The sequence below is a fragment of the Chiloscyllium punctatum genome, chromosome 48, assembly GCF_047496795.1.
Source record: "Chiloscyllium punctatum isolate Juve2018m chromosome 48, sChiPun1.3, whole genome shotgun sequence".
Classification (NCBI taxonomy): Eukaryota; Metazoa; Chordata; class Chondrichthyes; order Orectolobiformes; family Hemiscylliidae; genus Chiloscyllium; species Chiloscyllium punctatum.
The window spans coordinates 27,507,596-27,523,438 of NC_092786.1; the positions used below are offsets into that span (position 1 = coordinate 27,507,596).

The window sequence follows — 15,843 nt, forward strand, 5'->3', positions numbered from 1 at the left end:
ACCCTTTTAAGTTTCACAACAGCAGCACAATGGCTCAATGGTTAGCACTGCTGCCTCACAGCACCAGACACCAGGTTTGATTCCAGCCTCGGGCGACTGTATGGAGTCTGCACATTCTCCCCGTGTCTGCGTGGGTTTCCTCTGGGTGCTCTGGTTTCCTCCCACAGTCCAAAGATGTGCAGATTAGGTGGATTGGCCAAGCTAAATTGCCAATAGTGTTCAGGGGTGTGTAGGTTAGGTGCGTTAGTCAGGAAACTTGTAGGGTAGGGGAATGGGTCTGGTGGGATACTTTTCAGAGGATTGGTGTGGACTGTTGGACCAAATGGCCTGTTTCTACACTGTAGGGATTCTATGAATAACATCTTTCCTATAGAAGGGCGACCAGAATTGTATGCGATATTCTAAAAGTAGCCTCACCAATGTCCTGCACCACTGCAACATGACATCCCAATTCCTGTACTCAATGTTTTGACCAATGAAGGAAAGCATGACAAATGCTTTCTTCCTTACTCTTCCACCCAAAACTCCACTTTCAAGGAACTAAGCACCTGCACCCCTAGGTCTTTTTATTCAGCAACACTCCCAGCACCCTCCCATTAACTATGTAAGACCTGACTTGCCTTATGATATCTGTTCGACGTGGATGAGTTGGACTGAAGGGTCTGTTTCTGTGTTATACATCTCTACGATTCCATGACTATGAAAATGCAATACCTCACAATTATCTAAATTAAACTTCAACTGTCACTCCTTGGCCCATTGGCTCATCTAATCAAGGTCCCATTTTCCTCTGAGATAATTTTCTTTGCTGTCCACTATACCTCCTATTTTGGTGGACATCTGCAAACTTACTAACCATACCTCCGATGTTCACATCCAAATCATTTATATAAATGACAAAAAGCACTGTATCCTTGTGGCACTCCACTGATCACAGGCATCCAGTCTGAAAAAGAATCCTCTACCACCACCCTCTGTCTCCTGCCTTCAAGCCAATTTTAGATTAGATTAGATTCCCTACACTATGGAAACAGGCCATTTGGCCCAACCAGTCCACACCGACCCTCTGAAGAGTAACCCACCCAGACCCATTTCCCTCTGATTAATGCACCTAACACCATGGGCAATTTAGCATGGCCAATTCACCTGATCTGCACATCTCTGGATTGTAGGAGGAAACTGGAGCACCCAGAGGAAACCCACGCAGGCAAGGGGAGAATGTGCAAACTCCACACAGACACTCGCCTGAGGCTGGAATCAAACCTGAGGCACTGGTACTAACCATTGAGTTGTCCCAATTAGTTAGATCTCCCTGGATCGCATGTGATCTAACCTTACCAACCAGTCTACCATGCAGAAACTTGTGGAATGCTTTGCTGAAGTCCATATAGACAACGTCTATTGCTCTGACTTCATCAATCATCTTTGTCACCTCTTCAAAAAACTCAATCAAATTCATGAGACATGATTTCCCACGCACAAAGTCATGTTGACGCTCTCTAATCAATCCTTGCTTTTCCAAATGCTTGTAAATCCTGTCCCTCCACCAACAATTTACCCACTACTGATATAAGGCTCGCCAGTTTATAGTAGGCAAAAGTGAGGACTGCAGATGCTGGAAACCAGAGTCTAGATTAGAGCGGTGCTGGAAAAGCACAGCAGGTCAGGCAGCATCTGAGGAGCAGGAAAATCATCAGGATTTAAAGGCCTTTGCTGAGGACTGATCGTCCTCAGTGAGGGGGAAGTCTGGGGGAATGGTGAAAACCTGGCAGGGCTGGGAGCTAGGACCTGGTGTGGGTGATGAAGGGCTTTTGCCCAAAACGTCAATTTTCCTGCTCCTCAAATGCTGCCTGACCTGCTGTGCTTTTCCAGCATCACTCACCAATTTATAGTTCCCTGGAGTTTCCTTGCAGCCTTTCTTAAATAATGGCACCACATTAGCGAACGTTCAGCCTTCTGGCCCTTCTTGTGACTGTTGATGATACAAATATCTCAGCAAGAGCCCAGTAATCTCTTCCCTAGCTTCCCACAAAGTTCTGGGAAACACCTGATCAAGTCTTGGGGATTTATCTACCTTTATACGTTTCAAGGCCTTCTGCACCTCCTCCTCTATAATACGAGCTCTTTTCAAAACATCACGATTTATTTCCACAAGTTCCTTAGATTCCATGTCCGTCTCCACAGTGAATACCGACATGAAATACACGTTTAGTGTCTCAAACACCTCCTGTGGTTCCACACATAGATAGCATATTCTCTCCTTAATTACTCTTTTGCCCTTAATGTACTTATAATAGAATCTCTTTCGATTCTCCTTAACCCTATTTGCCAAAGCTATCTCATGTCTCCTTTTCACCTCCATGATTTCCCTCTTAAATATACTCCTATTGCCCTTATACGTCTTTAGGGGTTCATTTGATCCCAGCTGTCTATACCTGATATGTGCTTCCTTATTTTTCTTGAACAGAGCCTCAATTTCTCTTGTCATCCAGCATTCCTTACACCTACCAGCCTTACCCTTCACATTAACAGGAACATACAGTCTCTGAAGTCTCATTATCTCATTTTTAAAGACCTCCCGCTTTCCAACCAGCCCTTTACCTGCAAATAGCCTCCCCCAATCAACTTTTAAAGTTCCTGTCTAAAACTGTCAAAATTGGCCTTTCACCTGCTCAGAGCTTTAACTCTTTGATCCAGTCTATCCTTTTCCATAAAAATTTAAAAACTTTTAGACTTATGGTCACTTGCCCCAAAGTGCTCCCCCACTGACACCTCAGTCACTTGCCCTGCCTTCTTTCCCAAAAAAGGTCAAGTATTGCTCCTTCTTTAGCAGGTGCATCCACATATTGAACAAGGAAGATTTCTTGTACATACTTATAAGTTCCTCACCATCCAAACCCTTAACACTATGACAGCCCCAGTCTATTAGATTAGATGAGATTACTTACAGTGTGGAAACAGGCCCTTCGGCCCAACAAGTCCACACCGACCCGCTGAAGCGTAACCCACCCATTCCTGTACAATTACCCCTTTACCTAACACTACAGGCAATTTAGCATGGCCAATTCACCTGACGTGCACATCTTTGGACTGTGGGAGGAAACCGGAGCAAACCCACGCAGACTCGGGGAGAATGTGCAAACTCCACACAGTCAGTCGCCTGAGTCGGGAATTGAACCCGGGTCTCTGGCGCTGTGAGGCAGCAGTGCTAACCACTGTGCCACCGTGCTGCCCATTTTTTTAAAGGCACTTTGGCTCAACAAGTCCACACCGACCCGCCGAAGCGCAACCCACCCATTCCCCTACATTTACCCCTTTACCTAACACTACGGGCAATTTAGCATGGCCAGTTCACCTGACCTGCACATCTTTGGACTGTGGGAGGAAAACTGTGGGAGGAAACCGGAGCACCCAGAGGAAACCCACGCAGACAAGGGGAGAATGTGCAAACTCCACACAGTCAGTCGCCTGAATCGGGAATTGAACCCGGGTCTCTGGCGCTGTGAGGCAGCAGTGCTAACCACTGTGTCACCGTGCCGCCCTATGTTTGGAAAGTTAAAAACTCCTACTTTTACAACCCTATTATTCTTACAGATATCTGAGATTTCCTTACATATTTGCTTCTCAATTTTTCAATGACTATTTGGGGGTCCATAATACAATCCCAACAAAATGATCATCACTTTCTTATTTTTCAGTTTTACCCATATAACTTCATTGGACGATCACCCAAGAATATCCTCCCTCAATACAGCCGTAATGATATCCCTTACCAACAATACTACTCCCTCTCCTCTCTTGCCTCCCTTTCTATTCTTCCTGTAGCATCTCTACCCCAGAACATTAAGCTGCTAGTCCTGTCCATCCCTGAGCCATGTTGCTATAATAGCGATGATATCCTAGTCCGATGTTTCCAACCATGCCCTAAGTTCATCTGCTTTATTTGTTAAGTCTCTTGCATCGAAGTAAATGCAGTTTAATTTATCAGACTTACTTTAGTCTCCTGTCTGCTTTAACTATTTAACTTGCTCCCCCTATCTACTGCACCATCCTCAACCTTTTCTCTTTTCTGTCTTTTTTTTTGTTTTTCCCACAGTCCCCAAGAGTTGCGAACCTCCCGAGTAGCAATAGCAAATCGCCCTGCAAGGATGGTGGTGCCATTCCGATTCAGGAACCTGTCCCCTTGTACAGGGCATCCCTGAAGGGATCCAGAAATGTGAATCCTTGCCCATGCACCAGCTCCTCAGCCACACATTCATCTGCTCTATCTGCCTATAACTACTCTCGGTAGCATGTGGCACTAGTAGCCATCCAGATATTACGACATTTGAGGACTTACTTTTTAACCTCCTGCCTAGTTTTCTACATTCTCTCTGCAGAACTTCATCCCTTTCTCTACCTATGTCATTGCCACAATGATCTCCTGCTGGTCACTCTCCCCTTTCAGAATATTCTTCACCCTCTCTGAGACATCCTTGCCTCAAGGCTGGGATCGAACCCAGGTTCCTGATGCTTTGAGGCAACAGTGCTTACCACAGTGCCACTGTGCCACCCCAACCTCCTCTGCAAGAGTTTACAGGAAGGGCTCCACCCATAGGACACAACTGGCAGGACTGGGGCAGCCCTGATGGTCTCCTCTCTCAAAGCAAAGGGGCACCATCATGGACACGTCAACTCTAATCAGACATTCCTTGGTGTGTCACAAAGCTGGTCCCTTTTGTCTAAAAAGCTGTTCTTTGTTTCAAGGATACTGTGTCCTTGGTCTTTTTCAGAGAAGTAATAAACTGCTCCTGGTTCTGATTAGTCTGGTTTGATATGGAGATTAAGGGGTATTGAGAGGCATTTTTGTTTATATGTAAACAAATGAGACTTCAGGCCAAAGTGGTCATGTTTTAAAAGTGACCTGTATAATGAAAGGGGAGTGGTCAGCTCTCGAGCTGAGTGGTTCAGTCCAAAACTAGTCAGGAGTTCAACAGTGGACTGTGTGGAAACTCTCTCTCTTTCTTCCCCTTTTAACTTCAACCTGTAAGATCTGTTCCTTTTTTAAAAACAGGGTTTGCTTATTGGGACTGTTGTGTATATTTGGAACAGCATAAGTTTGGATAGACTGAGTTCTGTAGGGGTTCTTTATTCTGTTCTTTGTGTTTCATTGTGAATAAATTTCTGTCTGTTTTAAAGTTTCATAGTCAATCTAGCTAGCTTACTCTGGGTACTTTTCATCGTACACTTACTAAAACAAATTGCAAAGTTATGGTCTTGGTTGCCTGCTCAAGAATGGTTTGAGTGGTCTGGCCTCGTCCATTACAGGTGGCGTACAAAAGTCAGACTCAGGCGACAAACTGTGTCCTGAACCTGAATGCTTGCAGAGTCCTGGGCAGATGCAACCTGACATGCACCTTTCCCTCATTGAAGGACAGGAAGGCACATGATTGGCCTGTCCACTGGGAAAAGTGGATCAAGTCCCGAAGCAGATGGACATTGTCATTGATCCTCTGGCTGGGACCCATTTAAGACTGATCAAGATGGATCATGTGGTCCAGCACAGATCCCAGGTGAGATGACAAACCCTGGCAAAGTTCTTGTAATCCATACTGAGGAGGAAGGCCGGATACCAATTTTTTAAGAAGTGAAGGTTCCCTTTCTTGAACAGCGGGACAATGACCGCAATACACCAAGAAAAGCTCTCTGGCCGTAAAATATCCCTCCAGTGATCACTCAATTGTTCTCCACAATGTCCCAGAATTCCCTGAAGAACCCCATCCAGCCCTGCAGATTGCCCCTTGAGATTCAGGTAAGAGCCAAGTCAGCTCCTCTAGGTGATGGGAGCATCAAACATCCTGGTGTTCTTCAGGCTGACCTGCAGTAAGTCCTCCCATAAACTCTGTGAGTATCCTCGCTGGATGGATTCAGAGAGAACAGAAGCATGTAGTCTGGGTTCTGATACTCTCTGGACCTGAGACGATGGCCAGCAATGGAACTGCTGGTGGATCCCGTGCCTTTCTCCCAGTGAGAAGGAAAAGGGTGTGCCTTGGTCCAGATCCCAGAAGACTCAGATTTGCGATCTCATGTATGTAACCCAGGACCTGATAAGCTGTAGGTCTTGGAGTGTGTTCTTCTTCTCTTTGCTCTGCAAGTCTGGGTCCTCGTTGAACAGACTGAGACATGATTCCAGGTCAAGCACCTCCTTCTTCAGTTCCTCAATCCTGGATTTCTGCCTCTTTGTTGACACTCTTGCGAACTGCTGACAGAAGTCGTGGATATGACCATTGCCCACATTCCACCATACCTCAAGGTGGGAAGCCACCTGCTTCCTTTTCTAGCTGGCCCAAAACTGACAGAACAAACCCTGCAAAAGCTCGTCCTCAGCCTGACATGGAATGACGTGGTGGTCCGTGCATGGCACATGTTGCACGCCATTCACCAGAACTCAGACAACATACACCAATGTTATGTACTGATGATTGATTCTTGACACTCTGACTCGAGGCCTCACAAAAGTAAAAGTCATGGAGTCAGGATAGAGATTTCTCCAGTTGTCCACCAGGTTGAAGGACTTGACCTGGTGCCTCAACCTCCTGCTTGACACTAGACCAATCTGGGTGCTGCCACGGTCCTGGCACACAAAGGTGCAGTTAAAATTTCTCGTGTGAATATCTCACTGGCCTTTTGTTGATGGAGGTGCAGTGAGTGGACACTTCTTCAAAGAAGTGCATTTTCCTTGCTCTGACCAGAGGAAAATACACATTTACAAAATGAAATATCACACCTCCTTTTTGGACCATCTGATGAGCAAACGACCTGGCATTGGCCCCTTGACCCTCAGGATCTCCAGCTGAAAATCTGGTGCCAACAAGCTAGTAACCCCACCAGAATTGGAGACAAGATGACTCATGTAGAGCACTCCTTGCTACTACAGGACCCAAGTGGTTTCATCTCTTGTGGTGGTACGCGTTTCCTGCAGGAAGCACATTGCATACTGGAACCTGAGTTGTAGCTTCCTGTTGCCATCGATGTTGAGGTTGGCTATTATTGTCTTCATGCCAAAGGCACAATGCTCACATGAACAACGCCCTCAGTGCATGGAGCACACAAAACCCTTGTCTCCTTCTGGAGCCCACCTGGGGAATGTGCTGTTCCAGTATTCCAGTGCATTCCAGATGGTATTCTGAACTAGAGTTGAAAAATGTGGTGCTGGAAAAACACAGCAGGCCAGGCAGCATCTGAGGAGCAGGAGAATCGATGTTTTGGGCATAAGTCCTTCTTCAGGATGCCTGGCCTGCTGTGTTTTTCCAGCACCAAGAAGGGCTTATGCCCGAAACGTCAATTCTCCTGCTCCTCGGATGCTGTATTTTTCCAGCACCACATTTTGCAACTCTGGTACTCCAGCATCTGCAGTCCTCACTTTCTCCTAGGTGTTCTGAACTACCAGGGTAGACCAAAGACCAGTTGAAATGATTCCTTCAGTCCAAGACCAATTGTTCAAGTTCAAGAAGCTCCCTCAGAAACTCTTGGACGTCCTCAGTGTTGAATGACTAGAAGCTGAGTTAGGGGTGGGGGGCATTGGAAATCCAGAACTTTGAGGGATATAAATTTTGCATTAGTGTTGACCCCTGTCCCACTGAAAGAGTAGGGATTGGTTCAGTACCACTAGTTGGCTATGTTCCTCGGATCTCTGACGGGCTGTTTCAAGATGGCCTTCACTGGGATGAGGTGGGGGCAGGAGTTATCGGGTGGCAGGGTCTTGGAGTTTTGCACTCCTCCCAGTAATGGGTCATCACCTCCCGGGGAAAAGGTCCTCCACTCCTAGACTGAGGTGCTCAGTATGAAGATCTCGGGGGGAAGCTGAAAGATCTTACCTATCCTGGCCATTACCCAATGATCCAACAATATTAGAATGGCCAAAGTGGATTCTGAGAGACAGAATTTAAGATTATTTGAAAAACATGGTTTGATTACAGATAGTCAGCATCGCTTTGTGAGGGGTAGGTCATGCCTCACAGACTTTATTGAATTCTTTGAGGCTGTGACAAACGCATTAATGAAGGTAGAGCGGTGGATGTGGTGTATATGGATTTTAGCAAGGTGTTTGATACAGTTCCCCATTCAGGCTCATTCAGAAAGTAAGGAAACATGGGATACAGGAAAATTTTGCTATATGAGTACAGAATTGACTGAACTATAGAAGAAAGAGGGTGGTAATATATGGAAAGTATTCAGCCTGGAGCTTGGTGACCAGTGGTGTTCCACAGGGATCTGTTCTGGGACCTCTGCTGTTTGTGATTTGGATGAGGAAGTGGAGGCGTGTGTTAGTAAATTTGTCAATCGCACGAAGGTTGCTGCAGTTGTGGGTAATGTGGAGGGCTTTTGTGTGTTGTAACGGGACGTTGACAGGATGCAGAATCGGGCTGAGAGGTGGCAATAAAAGCTGCAATTGAGTTCAATCTGGAAAAATGAGAAGTGATTCATTTTGGAAGGTTGAATTTGACTGTGGGAAGGGCTCATTCCTGAAGAAGGGCTCATGCCCGAAACGTCAATTCTCCTGCTCCTTGGATGCTGCCTGACCTGCTGTGCTTTTCCAGCAACACATTTTCAGCTGTAGATTACAGGGTTAAAGGCAGGATTCTTGTCAGTGTGGAAGAACAGAGGGATCTTGGGGTCCACATCCATATATCCCTCAAAGTTGCCACCCAAGTTGATAAGGTTGTAGGAAGACATATGGTGTGTTGGCTTTCATGAGCAGGGCGATTGAGTTTAAAAACCACGAGGTTATGCTGCAGCTTTAGAAAGCCCTGTTAGACCACGCATGGAATATTGTGTTTGGTTTAGATTGCCTCATTATAGGAACGATGTGGAAACTTTAGAGACAGTGCAGAGGAAATTTACCAGGATGCTGCCTGGACCAGAAAGCATGTCTTATGAACAAAGGTTGACTGAGCTAAGGCTTTTCTCATTGGAGTGAAGAAGGGTGAGAGGTGACTTGATGGATATGTACAAGATGATGAGAGGCATAGATAGAGTGGACAGCCAGAGACTTTTTCCCAGGGCAGAAATGGCTATCACAAGGGGGCATAATTTTAAGGTGATTGGTAGAAGGTTTAGGGGAGATATCAGAGGTAGGTTCTTTACACACAGAGTGGTAGGTGTGTGGAATGCACTGCCAGTGGTGGTGGTTAAGTCAGATAGATTAGGGACATTTAAACAATTCTCAGAGAGGCACATGGATGATAGTAAAATGTAGGGTATGTAGGTTAGTCTGACCATAGAGTAGGACAAAAGGCCAGCACAGCATCGAGGGCCAAAGGACCTGTACTGTGTTGTACTGTTCTATAAAAACCATTCTATAAAAGCTGCAACTCTTGACGTATCTGGTCTGAAAAACTGTACCAACTATCCAAGGACTTGTAGCATAGACTCAAGGGAGTCACAATAACTGAATCCGCAGTTAACAAAATCCTCCCCTTCAAGGAATAACACCTTTTTCAGGTGGTGGTGGCCTCTCCTCTCCAATCAACCCCTCTCTTCTAACCTCTTCCTCCTCCTTACCCAAGTCTTTACACAAAAATGAAAGACTGAGGGAATGATGGGCTCGGGGAAGAGCATGGTGACTCATTCTGAGTGCACCTGTGCCAGGGTGGTATGGCCCTATTGCTGGAATCTTATAGTCACAGGATTGGGTAATGGGGAACTATGCAGTAGTGACACAGCTCAAGGTGTAAACCTTGTGGGGGCGCAGTAGGTCTGGAGCTGCCTGGGAGCATGCCCTGTGTCCTTTGCCTTCAGGGGTTTAGCTTTATGCTCTGTCTTCCTTCTGCAAGGATGCTTTCGCCTCCCACCTCACTGACAGCATTGTTGGAAACAGCTATTAGTGAACACCATGGAGCATGCTGTGGGGCTCAGGGTAATGTGTCATTTTAGTGGGGGGAGGTGCATCGGTGCCAGTCTTGGCCCCCAGAGTGGAATTGACTACCTTGGAGTTGGTGCATTGGGACACATATACATGCTGTGATGACAACAGAAGCCGTTTGTTTTGGTGTACCTCAATTGCTATTTTTGGGTGAATGTGGCTCTTCTGTGGCTGTTGATCAGCAGCTTAAAAGATGATGGGGCAATGGGATCTGAGGAAATGTGGCAGCGTCCTACCAATAGTGATTGTGGTGTTATTGTCATGGACACCAGAGTTACAACCACTCCCATTTAGAACAATAAGTAGTAAACAAGGAAAAGAAAAAGGAATGACTTTTGAGAAGAAAAGGCTTGTTAGAACAGGAGAAGAGATGAGGACCAGACATCCAGAACTAATGGGAGTGATGTTACACTGAGCTGGGTGTGTGCTTCTTCTTTGTTGATTGTGGTATTGATAGCAGTAATAACAGACCTTTAAGGACCATGTCATGTTATTTTGCTTGAACAAGCAGTAAATTAAAGTTTGTGTTACAGGTGATTTGGAGCTGAGTTGGTGTGCAGGTGCAGATCCATTTGGAAACAAGTTAATTGGTCTATAGACTAATGACAGTTATCAATGGCAGAGACCTTTTGCCTGCCAATAAATGTGTGATTGGTTCTCAGGTAACAGAACACTATCCAATGTCTTGTCTTCCCCAGATGATGTGTTCTCCTTCAGCTCCTTGCCCGATCTCTCTCAACCGTTAGCTCAATCACACCACTATCCCTGGTCCATTCAACCTCTACCTTATTCATTGCCACTCCATTAGTGCATGTCTGTGTATTCACATGGAATAGTGTGCATGCTCCATGGTGTCAACAAACACAGCCACTGACCAATGCACTGACATGCAAATTCAATGGATGGACCTCTATTGATAGTGCAAAGGAATCGTTGTCTGAGAGGTTCTTCTCTTAATGTGCTCCCCAGCCACACTTGTTGGTCAATTATTCAGCTGGTGTACTTTACACACTGAACTTAAATATCAACACTTGCCTCTGGGGAGAAAGAATGGAGAAACATTTTTAGAGGATTCAAACGCATTTTTTAACCTCACCTTTTCTGCTTACAGAATCATTACCATGACTCAGGCATGTACGGAGGGTTCTTATTCCCAGAATCCCTAAATTCTGAGCCGTATGTGGCAACCTGGTGGAAGCAGTTGCTAGCAGGAGCGATGGCAGGAGCAGTGTCCCGTACCTCAACTGCCCCACTTGACCGACTCAAAATCTACATTCAGGTAAAATGTGGATATAGGTGGCAAAGAGGAAATTAAAGTAATTGACCGAGCTGTGAGATGTTGAGGGGTCAGCGTGTTCTAATATAAGAATTATAAAAGGGTAAAATGCTAGTGCATTCAATAAGTAGGAAAGTGTGAAGAATATTTTGTTTTTGTGAGGGGGATTGAATGCAAAAGAGGAAGGTCATGCTTCAGTTAAACAAGGTACAGGCTAGACCATATCTGGAATACTTGTGTACCGTATTGACTTGGAGGTGCTGGTGTTGGACTAGGGTGGACAAAGTTAAAAATCCAACAACACCAGGTTATAGTCCAACCAGTTTATTTGAAACACTAGCATCTGAAAGCTAGGACTTCCAAATAAACCTGTTGGACGATAACCTGGTGGAGTGTGATTTTTAACTGTGTACAGTATTGGTCTTTTTACTTAAGCAAGGATGTAAATGCATTGAAAGGAGTTCAAAGAAGGTCTACCAGACAAATATCTGAAATAAGCCAGTGGAGAGGATAGTTCCTCTTCATAGAATCACAGAATTGTTATGGCACCAAAGAAGTCCATTTGGCCCCTCGTGTCTGCACTAGTTCTATTACCTAGTGCCAATCTCCTGCCTTTTCCCCACATACCTGTATACCATTTCTACCCAAATAATCATCCAATGTTCTCTTGAATGTCTTAAAATAATTGAATTTCCATCATTGTGGGACTTGAACCCAAATTCCAGAATACTACTTGAGTCTCTGGATTGCTAGTCCACCATTAGCCCCACACTAAGTCTGATGGGAGAATCTTGGACTCGAGGTTACGGTTTCAAAATTAGGGTTATTCATTTAAAACAGGGATGAAGCAAAACATTTTTTTCATGAAGAAAAGGCAACGGTTTTCCTCAAAAGGCAACGGAAGCAGAAACTTTTAAGCCAGATGTCAAGAGATTCTTGGAAAGCAAGGTGGTGAAAAGATATCTAGGGTAGACGGAATTGTGGGGTTGGAGTTACAATCAAATCAGTCATGATGCTCTTAAATGAGACAGCAGACACAAGAGATCAAATGACCAGTCCTGCCTCCTGTTTAAGGAGCATAAATTATAATACAGAGACCATTCAGCCCATTGTTCTTGTTTTAGAAATATTGTGAAAATTTCTGTTCTTATTCTGTCATCCAACTCTTTGCCTGGATCTTTTGATATTATCACTTTTCAAATATATTGACTTCCCTTCTTTTGGGTAGTGATCTCAACCCAGCTATAAGAATGATGTGAAGGAGCCGGTGTTGGACTGGGGTGGACAAAGTTAAAAATCGCAGAACACCAGGCTATAGTCCAATAGGCTGACCTGGAAGCACTAGCTGTGGAGCAGGACAATGAGACACAGAATTTTTAACAAAAGATCACAGTGTCATGCAGCTGAAATAATATATTGAACAAAAGACTGAACAACAATCAAAGTTTGTTCAATATATCATTTCAAAAGAGAAAGCATTTAATGTGGTGAATGACAATGGGAAACCAGAGGATTGGGAAGTTTGCAAAGACAACAGAGGGCAAAAAAAAAATAAGGAGGGAGAAGATTAAGTATGAGGGTAAGCTAGCCAGGAATGTAAAGGAAGACTGTAAGAGTTTCTTTAGATATATAAAGGGGGAAACAAAGTGGCAAAAGTGGACACTGGGCTGCTGAAAAATGACGCTGGAGAGATAGTAGTGGGATACAATGAAATGGCTGAGGAACTGAATAAACAACAAAGAACAAGGAAAATTTACAGTCTAGGAACAGGCCCTTCGGCCCTCCAAGCCTGAGCCAATCCAAATCATGCGCAGGTTGCAGCTTGATTATGGCTGAAAATGTGTTGCTGGAAAAGCGCAGCAGGTCAGGCAGCATCCAAGGAGCAGGAGAATCGACGTTTCGGGCTTGAGCCCTTCTTCCTTAGCCTTCCCCTGTCAGGCACCCTGCTGTCCAGCCTCCAGGGCTGATTGAGGCTGTCTGCGTGGGCACTCCTTGCCCAGTGGTCCATTGCTCCGCAAACAATGCACCTGCTTTGATGAAGCCACTCCTTGAGTATTGTTTGCAGTTTTGGTCTCCTAATCTGGGGAAGGACATTCTAGTTATTGAGGGAGCCCAGTGGAGGTTCACCAGACTGATTCCCAGGATAGCAGGACTGATGTATGAAGACAGACTGGATTGACTGGGCTTGTACTCACTGGAGTTTAGTGGAATGAGGGTGGTTCATGTAGAAACATATGAAATCCTGATGTGACTGGACAGGCTAGATGTTGGGGAAGTGCAGAAATTGAGGTCATAGATTAGATTAGATTACTTACAGTGTGGAAACAGGCCCTTCGGCCCAACAAGTCCACACCGCCCCGCCGAAGCGCAACCCACCCATACCCCTACATCTACCCCTTACCTAACACTACGGGCAATTTAGCATGGCCAATTCACCTAACCTGCACATCTTTGGACTGTGGGAGGAAACCGGAGCACCCGGAGGAAACCCACGCAGACACGGGGAGAATGTGCAAACTCCACACAGTCAGTCGCCTGAGGCAGGAATTGAACCCAGGTCTCTGGCGCTGTGAGGCAGCAGTGCTAACCACTGTGCCACCGTGCCGCCCTACATAGTCTAAGAATAAGAGGTAAACCATTCATGGGACTGAGATGAGGAAGAACTTCTTCATTCATTGTGAACCTGTGGAACTGTCTCCCACAGGAAGATGTTGGGGCCAGTTCATTAGATATGTTCAAGAGGAAGCTGGATGTGGTCCTTGCTGCTAAAGTGTTCAAGAGGGAGAGAGAGAAAGCAGGAATGAGATACTGAAATTGCATGATCAGCCATGATCATACTGAATAGTGGTGCAGGCTCAAATGGCTGAATAGCCCACTCCTGCACCTATTTTCTATGTTTCTATATTCCTATCTCTGATTGCTGAGAGGGCAGTTAAGAGTCAAACAGATTGATGTGGATCTGGAATCACGTATAGCCAGAGCAGGTAATGGTGGCAGTTTGCTTCCCTAAAGGGAATTACTGAACCAGATAGACCTTTCCAACAACGATAACATGGTCATCAATAGACCCTTAATTCCAGATTTTTATTGAATTCAAATAGCACCTTCTGCTATGGTAGGATTCAAATCTAAATTGCTAAAACAATAATTGAGTCTCTGAATTAATAGTTGAGATTTAATACCACTAAGCCATACCATTCCCCATGGTTACCATTAGTCTATTTTTTAATTCCAGATATTTTTATTATAGTAAACTTTCACCATCTGTCAAGGTAGAATTTGAACCTGTGTCTGCAGAATATTAATATGGGGCTCTGGATTACTGGCGGCACAGTGGTTAGCACTGCTGCCTCACAGCACCAGAGACCCGGGTTCAATTCCCACCTTGGGCAACTGTCTGTGTGGAGTTTGCATGTTCTCCCCGTGTCTGCGTGGGTTTGCTCCGGTTTCCTCCCACAGTCCAAAGATGTGCAGTTCAGGTGAATTGGCCATGTTAAATTGCCCCTAGTGTTAGGTAAGGGGTAAATGTAGGGGTATGGGTGGTTTGCGCTTCGGTGGGTCGGTGTGGACTTGTTGGGCCAAAGGGCCTGTTTCCACACTGTAATGTAATCTAATCTCATTACCACTTGCCCTGAAATGCTGCTGAATTTAAAAGTGATAAGGAGAAAGTATTAGACTGATTATTATTAAAGTTGATAAGTGCAGGATCTGCAGGTGAATTCACTATGGAGCATTTATGAGCACTGTTAGGTGTATTTAGGGCCCCTAACAGAAATAGAAGAATAGATATGTAGGCAAATTTCAGAGATGTGTACAAGTGATAGCGTTGTGATAGTATGGGATTTCAGCTTCCCCAACATTAACTGGGGTAGTCATTGTTTGAAATCTTTGGAGGGAGCAGAATTATTACAACACATTCAGTCAGCCTTTTAAGACTCAAAATTGCTATGAGAAAGGACAGGATGGGCCTGAAATCAAAGTTCTCAACTGGGAAGTATGATCAGATGTGATTTGGCGAGAGTGGACTGGGAGCAGATCATTTCAGGTAAACATATCTCAGACAAGTGGAAGGCATTCAAGAAGACAACACAGAGAGTACAGGGCCCATGTTCCAATAAAGAAAAGGAGGAGGACCAATAAATCCCATGAACCCTGGATACCCAGGGATACACGCCATTGGATTAAGAGAAAAAGGGAGGCTTATGGCAGATGACAAGGGCTCAAACAGCAGAAGACTTAAAGAAGTATAAATTGTGCAAGAGGAACTTAAAAAGGTTAGGAGAGATGAAAGGGGATATAAAAGAATACTGGCAGGTACAATAAAGGAAAATCTTAAGTTGTTTTATAGGTACATTAGGGTAAAAAGATAATAAGGGAAACAACAGAACCCATTAATGATCACAATGGCAATATGTACGTGGAGCTAAAGGAGGTCAGTAGGTTCTAAATTAATACTTTGAGTCGATGTTCACTATTAAGAGGGAATATGATAGAAATGAAGGACAAAGCCTGTGATGCAATTAAGGAAATTTGCATAGATAGAGAAGAGGTTCTGAGTGGTGTGACTGCTTAAAAGTAGATAAATCTCTAGGACCAGATGAAATGTATCTGCAGGATCTGGCTGAGGCAAGGGAGGAAATAGCAAGGGTATTGGCAAAACTTT

General features: G+C 44.8%; 1 protein-coding gene across 1 annotated transcript in view; it reads left to right on the forward strand.

The window, feature by feature from the left end:
* Window positions 1–11,021: 11,021 nt before the first annotated feature.
* LOC140469157 (mitochondrial adenyl nucleotide antiporter SLC25A23-like) overlaps window positions 11,022–15,843 on the forward strand; it is a 49,392-nt gene continuing 44,570 nt past the window's right edge. The window contains exon 1 of the mRNA XM_072565474.1: window positions 11,022–11,183. Coding sequence (XP_072421575.1) covers window positions 11,037–11,183 — 147 coding nt within the window. The 5' untranslated portion in view covers window positions 11,022–11,036. The remainder of the gene's footprint in view (window positions 11,184–15,843) is intronic.